The sequence below is a fragment of the Candoia aspera genome, chromosome 9 (genome assembly GCF_035149785.1).
Source record: "Candoia aspera isolate rCanAsp1 chromosome 9, rCanAsp1.hap2, whole genome shotgun sequence".
Lineage (NCBI taxonomy): Eukaryota > Metazoa > Chordata > Lepidosauria > Squamata > Boidae > Candoia > Candoia aspera.
This window is the reverse complement of record NC_086161.1, coordinates 23,607,548-23,619,427: the sequence shown is the minus strand read 5'-3', so window position 1 is coordinate 23,619,427 and position 11,880 is coordinate 23,607,548. Positions and strand designations below refer to the sequence as shown.

Here is an 11,880-nt window from a genome sequence, read left to right as displayed (position 1 = left end):
GACCACTGTAAGATGTTTGATCAGATGGATAGGAATGGCTTTTGATGGCTGATGGCTAACAGGTATTGCCTGTGTATGAGCTAATCGAGGGCCCTGAAAAATAGGCTGTTTAATTCTGAGGGCCAGACCTTTTTCCTGGGCTGAGACTGCCTTAGGTTGAATTTTTGTAATTAGCCACACTTCACAAGACACCCTGAAGGTCTTTTTCTCATCTAGAAGGGGACCTAGATTAAAAGCTGTTTCTGGCACTTCCAGCTACTCTCCTGGAAAACTGTCTGGCCTTAATCCATAATACAGTTTGCTTATTTGTGGCTTGGTGTGGTGTGAACCTATCCGTTACGGTTTGTAATTTGTAGACCATCATTTGTGGCTTAGCACATTGTGAGAACTTTGTTAGTTAGGGTTTAGTCAATAGCCTGTGGTCAGGCCAGCCAAGGCTTTGTGTGCTTTGGAAACCTATAAAGATATCCTTGTCTTTTGTATCCAAAGGAAGGATCTTTTCAGAATAAGAAACCAAGGGCATTGGGAAATTGCTCTTTATTAGCAGCTCTGAGGTGGGGTTGCAAGGCAAAATTTAAGGGAAGCACAAGAAGCCTAAGATGCTTGAACCACCAAGAACACATGCAGAGGTGGGAGAAGCTTGTTCATTGGAATGGACCTGTCGCAGGGCATCTTCGGAGACTCCAAAGGGCTACAGGTGGATTCTTCCACAAATGCTAATATCCAAAATGTCTAAGATGCCAGCCTTGACACAACCTCTGGCATTAAATCCATCTAGATGGGAAACAAGAAAGTGAATTAGTCAGGGAGGAATGAAGAAAGACGGAAAACAGAACATCCTCATCACGTGGCCTCTTCCTATGCATTAATATTTGATCCAGGAATGGGAGCCGTAGTTCAGCAACCTTCGGAGGTGGGAACACCTCTGCTCTATAGGAAGCATCCTTTTAATCTTTTTGGAGGACCATCCAGTGTCTCCCTACCATCTAGGATCATAGAGTTCGTTAGGGTCACTGACATATTTTGCTGATCTGAATAGCCTCTGTCCAAATTAAAACAGAATGCTTCCTTAAGAATAAGACAGAGATAATGATAGGACAATTCTACATGGATTCTAAATTGACATACAATTCTACATTTAATTCAAAAGGTCTTACTCCCAGAAAAATGAGCATGGTATTAAAGTCTTAGGCAGACTAAAATAATAAACATTGTGCTCTAATGGTTTTTAAAATTGATTCTGGTGGTTACATAGTTTTATTTCCAGTAACGATACCAGATGCCTTTATGTTGCAGAATATAGTTGAATTTAATTTGCCTTCCACATAGGAAGTCCGTGAACTTGTTCAGTTACAAAGGAAGCCATGCTGGGTTCCTTCTTGAATACTCACGCTCATATCTTTTCACTTCATAAACGGGTACATGCTTGCAGAGATGTTCAATGGCACTACCAAAAGTAAACCATTCTTTGATTTCTCCTAAGAAAGAATTTGCAGGTTCGTACTGCACCCATATGTGCCTTCCTGACATCATCTGTCTCATCATCTGAAATGAGAAGTTGGTTAAAAACAATGTTCAAAGGGCAGTTGACACATTAGGCCAGTGTTTCTCAACCTTAGCAACTTTAAGATGTCTGGAATTCAACTCCCAGAATCCTCCAGCCAATTCTGTTGCTGGCTGGAGAATTCTGGGAGTTGAAGGCCAGGCATCTTAAAGTTGCCAAGGTTGAGAAACATTGCATTAGGCTGTTGCAGGAAAAATTAGGAGCTAGGATTTCCAAGTCTAGCTCCTGTCCCATATCTGGGGGTGGCAGTTTTTCAAACTCCCCAGCACAGTTCTTCTGTGAATTCTGGGATATTGTGGTCTCAACACATCTGGAAAGTGTCATGCTGGAGAAGGTTGGCTTCTGCTATATAAATGTGCTAGACCTTCAGGTCTCCCTGTTGAATTTTAGGAAGAAAATCTGAAGAAGGGAAGGAAATATTGATGTGGTAGTACTCAGGTTCTTCTTCGCAGATTCAAAATTAGTCAATTAGCAGAACTGGATGTTATCCATCAGAGAATTCTTCATTCAGATGTGAACATGCTGATTTTCTAAGAAAAGTTCAGAAAGACCATTCTTGGCATCAAAGGATAAGAAAGTAGCATGGATCACCAATTTTTGAAAGATATGCCATTTTTATTCTCCATTGAAAACCACAGTTCAGATCATCAGTGAAGAACCAGTGAATTTTATAGAAAGGATCCATTTTTTTTCTTTATCCAAATAGGAAAGTCCTTAGGGAGTTAGTAGGGTCATAGATTCCCCTCCATATACTCTCAACAATCATTCTCTCAAGATTCCAGTAATGGATCCATTGGGAGTCTTGTTCGATCCCACACACACTGATTGAGATTAGTTTTATTTTCCCTGAAACAGGGCTGTACTTGATGGACGCATAATCCAGATTTATGCCATGGCATATGAAGGTCTGGGTCCAATATATTGTGGGGAGAGGGGCACAGTATCCCCCGGCCAACTTTGGCCTCAGCTCTATAAATCACTGAATGCCTATCATTTGCTTTGAGATGTGTGTGTGTCCCCTCCCTCCCTCCCTCTCCAGTGTATCTGGAGGCAAAGCACCAGATCCATAATATCTGGGGAGAGGGACGTTGGGAATGCCCAATCAAAATGTTTGCAGTTTTCAAGCCCCCCTGCAGCTGGGCAAGACCAAGGAAGCAAGAACCACAGAGACTTCAGTAACCTCTCTGTAGTGCAGGACTTGGAGTAAATGCTTCCCAAATCTTGGAAATGGTAAGAGGAATTTCCAGCTTCCTAGATATTGAGGTTATTACAGCAGTGTCTCTTTCAATGATGGGGAATGCTTCTCCCCTTGTTCCCTGCAGCTGCGCCGAGTTGCCCCTTATGAGACAAGGTGCCGACAGATGCCCCTCTGTCTCTTGGGTGCTCAGGCCTCCTCTCCTTTGCGTTCCTCTTCCAGCCTCCCGCAATCCCTCACCGCAAGACGCAGCAGGGGAGAACCTGGGCCGCTGCGAAGGCCCTTGTGCGAGCCCAAAGAACGAGAGAGCCAAGAACGTTCCCAGGGGAGGAACGGATAGACAGCCGGGTCTCCTCAGTGAGGCCGACTCCCGGGGACGGCACGGATGATGCTCTCCCTCCTAACCGTGGCGCTTGGGCTCCTCCTGTAACCGCAGGCCCAGTTGCCGGAGGAGTGAAATGAAACCGTATCAGCTGCACTGATCAGAGAACCAGATCAGAGGAGCCGGGGCCGAGGTGCAAGAGCAGCCGCCAACTGCCCCGTTTTCTGCTTCTTGACGGTTTCTGCCCACTCTCTCTTCCGCCTCCCCAGAATTGCTTCTAGTAACGAACCCAACGCTTACCTGTCTCTCATAAGCCAGCCGTCCGATTTCTTCAAATTCTGGAAAGTAGCCTATTTCCATCTTCATGACAAAGCAAGCTCGCAGGGAGAAGATCCGCATGGCAATGTATCCCTGTTATCCCAGAAGGAGATGAATAACATAAGTTCTGTCAATAATTACGGGATATTGGAATTTAAATGTGCAAAAGGGACATGGAAGGACTGCTTATGAAGCCCCCCCAACCCCACCAAAGCTTTGTGAGGACAATTTAAGCCTCAACGATTGTATAAGAAACATCTATATTCTTTTCAATATCCTACTTATCTTCATAAGTTAGTATTTTACTTGAAAGCCTATCCCCTCACTCTTATACATTGAAAATGACTACAGAGAGCATCTGCCAAGCAATCAGATTCATCTGGAAGCTGCAGTTTTAGTGTCCATCATTCCAGTTAGCAATTGCTAACTTTCTGTTGTGTTTTTCACAATCTCAGAAAGTTCTGCTTTGTTACACAAAAGGAGTAACTGGGCCTCTTGTGATGCCTGGTCTATGGTCAAAACCTGGTAGATATGATGGGTCATTTCAGACCAGCTGGGTCAAAAAAGTCAAGAAGGTGGCCTCAACTGCCATCTTGACTTCTTTGAACTCCTGCTGATGCCTCTGATTTCAATGCTTTGCAAGCTGTCTTGGTTTCGGAGCTTGGTTGCTTGCTTGCAGACGTTTCGTTGCCCAACTAGGCAACATCTTCAGTGCTAGAAGGGAGTGGGCCTTGCTCTCAGTTTATATACCGTGGCTTGCCCTGCTTGTGTTGGCGGGGGTGTTGTTCTCTTCTTGGGAGTTCCTTCATTGGGCTGTTGTTTGCTGCTTGGTTGTTTGTCCGAGTTGGTAGTTCCTTCAATTAGGGTATTGCTTGATTGTTCAGCTGATCGTTCAATTGTACACGGTTCAACCCTGAGCTACAGATATTCTCTTCTATTGGTATCTTGGTTTCAATTCCCATAGTCTCCGATTGGCTGGAAGCCATCCTAAGGAGGTCTTTTGGAAGTCCAACAGAACCGGAGGGTGCCATGCTAGAGAATGCTCCTCGAAGGCTAAGCTGTATGCTCAGTGTCAAACTACCCTTATTTTGCAACTTACAGTGGTAACAGGCCTCCACTGTAACATGGGATAGTCTTGAAAAAAGCTCAGATGGTTTCCACCCTCTTCCAATATTTGTTCCCTGCCTTTGTTCTAAACCATTTTATTTTAAATAGATGCATCGATAAACAAACCAATCAAATAAATACGGTGGAGGAAAAGGTGTTTACACTAAAATTCTGGCTATCAGTTTTACAGCTTGGGTCCCTCCCCATGGGTTGTGCCTGCATATCCCAGAATTCTCGTCCTCCATTTCCATTACCTGTTCCCGCTAGGCACTCTGTGATTTGCAGCTCCAAGACTTCTGGAGGGCTGAAGACTGGGGCAGGTTGATGTAGTGATGAGTGAAAATGATGTCTTTTGTTAGAAAAGGTGCTGCACCTTTTCTAACAGAGAATGGCTGAGGCTCTCTAGCTCCGCATGGCCAAATCCTCCTTGCACTGAGAGGGTGAGTGCTGAAAGGACTGGATTCACACTTACATGCTTATAGTCAAAGATTGTTTCAGAAGAGCAGATTCCCTCGTGGATATGAATGATGACTACCTTCTTCTCATTGTCTATGGTCACTGTCTGCTGGACGTAATCACCACTTGTGCTCGTGATGCTGTAAACCTGAGCACGAGAGAAGGCAGATGTTTACTTTTCGTCCAAAGTGAAATGCAGAATCCAAGAGACATGTGCTTCTTGGTTTAAATAGGATGGGGCTGATTGATTGAGGGCCATTGGCCAAAATAGCAAACAACCAAACATATACTGTATAACCCTAAAGTATTAACAGGTAAAATATGTAGCTACTTGCCTTATATGATGGGAAATAATCTTATTTATTCCCCAAGTTTCCTTACAGCTATCATGACTTCTTTTAAACCTTTGCAGATTTTTTTGCTAATAATAAGAATGCCTGATCTTCCATGGAACAGAATGATTGATGCATTCAGTTTATTTATTCCTGGTATTTCTATGCTGCTCGACGTGAAAACGGTTCTGAGAGACGTAGAATCAACAAGGAATGGTGATCTTCATTAAGGGCATTGTGTATTATTATACACAATGCACGACTCAAAAAAGTGAGTTCATTATTAATTCATGTCCACCTCCCTGCGACCCCTGTAGATTGTTATCCCAAATCAACAGCAACTGAACCAAAGTAGAGCTGCTATTTAAATTCCGCAATGCAAAGGTTCTGTGGCTATACAGTTTATGTGTGTGTTTTCAGGAATGTGTGAATTTGCTTTAGCTTTAAAAATAATCTGTGTGATTTATTACAAAGTAATACCTCAGTTTCCACAAATCAAAACTGTGAAACCATTAGCCAAAGTATATTGCAACAAGCGGTCGAATTCATGAACTCTAGCAAGAATGGAAGGTATCAATAGAAGTTGGAAACTTATCCTCTTGCAGGATGGGAATAGAATCAAGGACAAGTATCGGCTAAGTTTTTTCAAAGAACCAGGTTTTAACTTGCTGTCTAAGTTGGCCTCAGCTGGACCAATCTGGAAAAAGTCTCCTAAGAGTTTAGTGCCATTGTTGTGAAAGCCTTGATTCTGGAGGACATCAACCGAGCTTCCCTTTGAGGGAAGTCATGCCAGGGAAGACAATCCCTCAGAACTGTTTCAGACTGAAGGATGAAAACCAGCACCAAGAATTGGGCTTGAAATGAACCTCTGCATTTCAAAGGTTGAGCAATCTATTTTCATACCGGACATCTCAGCAACCAGGAATGCTTCTACTACAAATGAGATTAGATTGCAGGATTTTTTCCTTTCTTTCAGCCTAGTCCCATGTATCTATTAAGAATCGGAAGCATTTGGGGCTGGAGGTCTTCAAGGGCTGCAGGGGGTTGTGAAGAGAAATTATCAGTCCATTCTACAAGAATTTTAAAAAACAAATAAGTCACTGCATTAAAGCTATAACAACTTATCCTCTTGCAGGATGGGAATAGAATCAAGGACAAATACCAGCTAAGCTTTTTATGAAAAGAATGCTTTTTTAATGAAAAGAATGCTACTGAAAATAAGGGATTTGCCATCAATTTTCAGAGCTCAATCTAGGAGTTCTGCTCTAAAAAAAATAGGTCTAGATGGCATGCCCATCCCTGTCTTAAAGCTTCATAGTTGGGGGTCCACTGAATATTTCCATGATTCACAAGAGGAAAAAAAATGCTACTGGTTCCACCTTTGAATTTTTTGGTCAAAGTAGAGCAGAGATAATTACCTGGAAGGAAGCAAAGGCTGCATTCCAGGAGAATCCCAACACAATTAATATTGCAGCCTGGAAAAGAAAGAAACAAAAAGAAGGAAAAAATCAAGGTTAAATCTCTGGTTGATGGCAGTGAATTTGGGGTGGGGAAAATTGTAAAGTCCCATAAAGCTGCAGAAAACTTTGCAGCCAGAGCTAATTCTCCCAAACTGGACATGGATGTTTGGAGTCCCATCAAGGGTAGTGGTCAGAAGGAGAGCAGCCCCATCTGAATGATGAAGGTCCATCCTGAAGGAAGTCCATGTCCATGCAGGAACATCTGAAGAATCTAACTTCAGGCTAGCCCAATTTGCATTCTTCTACAGAACCCAGCTAACTTTTGGAGACCATGCTTATCCAAAGTTTGCTTCCAGCACATATGGTGCACACTTCTCCTTATTCTGGTCCATATTGCCGAAGTCTCCTGGCTGTGTGGCTTTCCACACAGGACCCAGTTGGAGATAGCAAGGGGTGAAAGTAGAACGTTCTGCGTGCGAGCAGGTAAGCCATCCTGAGCTCTAATTCAAAACTCTGATTCACATGTCCTATCGCACACTCAAAATGGTGTATCTGTGGCCAAATCCTTTCCAGTACATGTGTCAACATGAAGTACAATAATGGGGCTTCAGCAAAAGATGCATCAGATTAGCTTGTACACCAGACCAGTTCATAAGAGACTGGTAGTCATTTGAAGTTTCAGAAATCAAAAAGTTTGGGGCCACTGCTAACTTTGGAACCTCTGAAGGCTATTTGAACATGATCTCACTGTTCCCCATTGAAACTCCTCCTGTTTCTGAACACATTTGAAACTGGTCTTGTGCTAAGGCTAAGCTCTCTCAATGCACTGCGGGGGATATTCTGGCAAAACATGTTTTTATTCCTCTTCCCAAGCTGACCAACCCAGGGAGAACATCTGCTTCACTTCCTTAAGAGTTCTCATCCTTACCTAGACAATCCACAACTGTCTCTAAATATTTTCCAGCTTTTCTTAAGAAGAATGTGTCAAATATACTCACAAGCCTGTTCATTTTTCTTCCAGAAAGAGGCTGAGATGCAAGTGAAATAAAATTCCAGAAACATTGAACATTTATATCTGGCCTGTAGGTGTGGAGAACATTGCACAGAAATCTGCCCTGGGTACTTGGTGGTTCATATCTGTGGGTCTCGCCCTGGTAAATGGCTTTATCTGAATTTTGGGCTGGGCAGATAAACAGGCCCTGGTATTTCTGAGCCCATTAGTCATCTGTGCAAAATTCCATATTGGTCATTTTGCAAACATCAATTAACCTTTCCCAGATTGCTTGGATGTATTTTTAATGTCAGAAGAGTGGTCAGCCTGTCTTTCTGGCTTAAATTTTGCTTAGCAGCACAACTGGGGTCAACAGTAAGTGAAAAAAAAAAGAAATGTAAGGATTTTTGGGTTATAACTAAAGGGGGGCAAGGATGGACAGGTGAGGCCCCAAAGAACCCCCAGGTTCTGCTACTCATTGATAACAACCCCCCCACAGCACTCCCACTGCCTCGCTCAACCTCATTCCACCTTCTTCTCTGCATGTGAAACTTGTAAGTGTGCAAGTCTGTCTATAGTTGCTTTTGCATAACACATTTAATTGGGTATAGTTCCAATCATTTACATAAAACATTGAAGGCATGGGTTGGGCTGTCACGAAACCCTAACCACACAAAAGCTAACCAGAGTTAATACTAACCAAGGTTGTGTGAATGGCACCATTAGGTTTTTATATGACCTTGTTAAACCTATGGGAAGGTATGTCGTGAGATAATAGCCTGGGATAGTTCTGCTCACATGATTGATTGATCATGTTCATCAAGTTATTTCGACCACATAGATAGATTTTCTCCATGATGATCTGTCCTCAACCTTATCCTTCAGTTCTTCCCACGGTGCCCCCATTGCCACTGTAACTGAGTCCTTCCCCCTTGCTGCTGGTCCTCCTCTTCATGTATTTCCTTCCACCTTCTCCAGAGAGCTGGGTCTTCCCATAATGGGTCCAAAGCAGGAATGTGAGCCTGGTCTTTTGTCCCTCGAGTGAGAACTCTGGGTTGATTTGTTTGATGATTCATGTGGTTTGTTTTCTTGGCTGTCCAAGGAGTGTTCTCCAACAACAGAGTTCCAAAGCATCAACACTCTTCCTATCCTCCTCCTTCAAAGTCCAACTTTTGCTTCCATAGGGCATCATAGGGAATACCATTGTTTGTAGGTACAGACACATCCCAGCATCTGAAAATCTTTTCCAGGGCCTTTGTGGTTACTCTACCAAGTGCTTGTCTGCGGCATATTCTTGACTGCTTGTTCCTTTACTGTTGATAGTTGATCCTAAAAGGCAGAAACTCTCTACCACCTTGAGATCTTCATAGTCAATTCTAAGGCTTCATTTATTTGAAACCCAGGAGATGTGAAAAGATGGGATCACTACAGGTCTCTCTCTGTGTTAAAATGTAACAAATAGTTAAAAGCAAAATCCGTAATATTTAATTAATGTTTAAAGACTTTTTAGGTGCCCCTACCCCCTTTTGCACTGGTGTCTCTGACTCAAGACAATGAAGCCTCTTTCACTTGGCTCCCCAAATGATGGACACTCCTGGCTAGTGGATTGGAACAAGTCTCTTATTCTGCCCTAACTCTGAACTCATTCAGAGAGAATCCTATTAGGTCCAATAACAATATAGATTTTTCCCTCAAATTGCTATCAAGCTGAGCAGAACATCATCTTCTGTATTTATGCCAAGCACCAGAGAGGGTCTTCCCATCTTCCATTCCTCAGAGTCTATAGGAAAGTAATGGAGAAAGAACTTCTCTTCCTAACATTGAGAAATATAATGGCCAGATTCCTTATGATTTGATTTACTCTTTAATCTATTATTCATTGCAATTGTATCTCACCTTTTGTCTGGGAACCCAAGGCAGCATTCCTGGGTTTTTGCCTCATTTTCTCCCCTAAATAACAACTCTGTAAAATAGATTGGGTTGGGAGAAAGTGATTGGTCTAAACTCACCCAGCTGTGGCCATGTGGAGGGGGGTTCCTGAGTCTTCCTGGCCAAACCCCCACATATGACCCTCCACTGCAGGAGCTCTCAGGAGAGAACACAAAACATTTCAATAGAAATGAAGAAAGCTGAGGGCAGTTCCCAGAGATTAGAATAGCTCTTCTGGATTAGGCCAGTTTTTTGTTTCTCAGAGTAGTCAACCAGAAAGCAGAAGATGGGAGATGCTCTCGTCTCCTGCCACCGCTCCCCTACAAGTGGCATTTGGAGTTCTGCTGCCCCAAATCTGGAATTAGGTTGAATCTTCAAGACAGAAAGCTTTTGAAAGACCTGTCCTCTGTGCATTTAAGAATCCCCATGAAAGACTTCCAAGTTTGTGGCCATCACCATCTCTTATGATGTGTTGTGGTTAGGTATGTGTCATGTGACCTAAATCTCCTTCCAATAGGCCTCCTTGGATGATCCCTGCTTACCAGCCAGAGGTCTCCAAACCATGCGTGATTTTCGCAAGGAGACAAAGCCAAAGAAGGCAACAGACAAGCAGGTCCACATTTAGGGTTTCAAAGGAAATACTTGGCTTTTACATCTGCTGTACTCGAGTTGTTTACAGTGAGTTATAGGTAGGTTCTTCCATCAGAAACTTAAGCAGCTTCATCTTTGCAATGTGCCATGGGGTTTACCCTCCCAAAATTCCAGAGGGGTACATCCTTTGAAAAGCTCGGCCTGAAGGCCTTCGTTTTTTTCAGGAAGGCCCTGCCAGAGGCTATGGTCCACAAAGTCAGGGTGGTGCAATCAAAGCTCTGCCTATGATGCACATAAAAAACAGGTGGAGCTTCCATGGCTGCATTATGACCACCACCTTGACTTTTTTGACCACACTATGTGGACACCCCTGACTGGCACCACATCGACAAACAGAGTTTGAGCCTCTGTCAGTCCAATCATAGGTTAATTTTCAGGTCCAGGAGAGCACAAGAGAACTGTGATAGTTTCAGGTTACAGTTCAAGCCTGGTTATTGATGTCACTTGAGAACTGCGACTGTCTGAATCTTAAATCAATAGCATATCCATACAAATGACCACCCTTTAGCTGGGTTTATACAAGTACAATCCGGCGGGTCAAGAAGTCCTTGTTTGGTTTGGCTTAGCTTGTGGTCTGAACACAGACATTGTAAATCATAGTTTATGGCTTAGCATAGGGTGCAAACCTGGCCAATGGTAGGTTAAACAATAAACCATGGTTAAGAAAGCAATGGCTTCACGCAATGTGTGAACACCATTTTATACTTTTTTGATACTTCCTTTTTAACAGAGCACAGGTTTTGAACTAAACAAAGACTGGAAGTGGCCAAACATGAGCCACTGAACCAGATTGTTCACCTTCCAATTAGGTGAACATATTATTAGGATTAGCTTATGGAGTGAATCCGTTCCGTATAGTTTGTAAACCATGATTTCTGACTTAGTGTGCTATGTGAACCAGACCAATTATAGCATCACCAACAAACCATGATTAAAACAAATCATGAGGTAGCATAATGTGTAACCCTGACAATTTGCCCCTCACTATTAAGCGCATACTATTGGAATGGGAAAGAATAACTTCTGTCCAAACCAACAGCAAAGGCTAAGCAGCAGTGGATCTAGCATATTTTGGGCAGCATCTGGCTAACTGGCTACAAGTTGCCAACCCTAGCTTTAAAGGACCATTCAGAATACCCCCTGACTTACTTACCTGTTCATACTAAACACATCTTCTTTAAAATTGCTTTTCTTTTTCCAAAAAAGAGAGTTCCGGCTACATTTTGAATGGACTTACAAGTAAGGTATAGTGACTGATTTTAGAATCAAAGGACTGGAAGGTCTCTTGGAGGTCATCTAGTCCAACCCCCTGCCCTGGATAGGAATCCTCCAACCATCCCAGGCAAATGGCTATCCAAATTTTCCTTGAAAACCTGTGGTGATGGAGCCAGCCTAACTCCAGGAGGCAGCTGCTCCATTGTGGAATAGCTCCCATGGACACAAAATTCCTGATTATTTGAAGTTTGGATCTCTTTCTTAACAGTTCTGGTCCTATCCTCAGACACCATGGGGGATACATCCATTTTTTATGTCCACCCGTATTTTGAAAAATGTG

The 11,880-nt window shown here is 43.0% G+C and overlaps 1 protein-coding gene across 1 annotated transcript; it reads right to left on the bottom strand.

The window, feature by feature from the left end:
• On the bottom strand, positions 1 to 7,836 carry GKN2 (gastrokine 2). Its single transcript, XM_063311578.1, has 6 exons — positions 7,753 to 7,836; positions 6,713 to 6,769; positions 4,979 to 5,110; positions 3,382 to 3,492; positions 1,392 to 1,545; positions 1 to 774 (listed from the first exon to the last, which is right to left on the bottom strand). The coding sequence occupies exons 1-6, from the start codon at positions 7,762 to 7,764 to the stop codon at positions 692 to 694; spliced, it is 549 nt and encodes a 182-aa protein (XP_063167648.1). The 5' UTR covers positions 7,765 to 7,836; the 3' UTR covers positions 1 to 691.
• Between the last annotated feature and the right edge of the window lie 4,044 nt (positions 7,837 to 11,880).

Excerpts from the sequence above, each read along its gene's own strand:
- GKN2 (XM_063311578.1), bottom strand. Across the intron at positions 5,111-6,712 it reads CAGCCTTTGCTTCCTTCCAG|GTTTACAGCATCACGAGCAC; the intron begins GTAATTATCTCT and ends TCTCGTGCTCAG. Across the intron at positions 1,546-3,381 it reads GGCTGGCTTATGAGAGACAG|ATGATGAGACAGATGATGTC; the intron begins GTAAGCGTTGGG and ends TTCTCATTTCAG.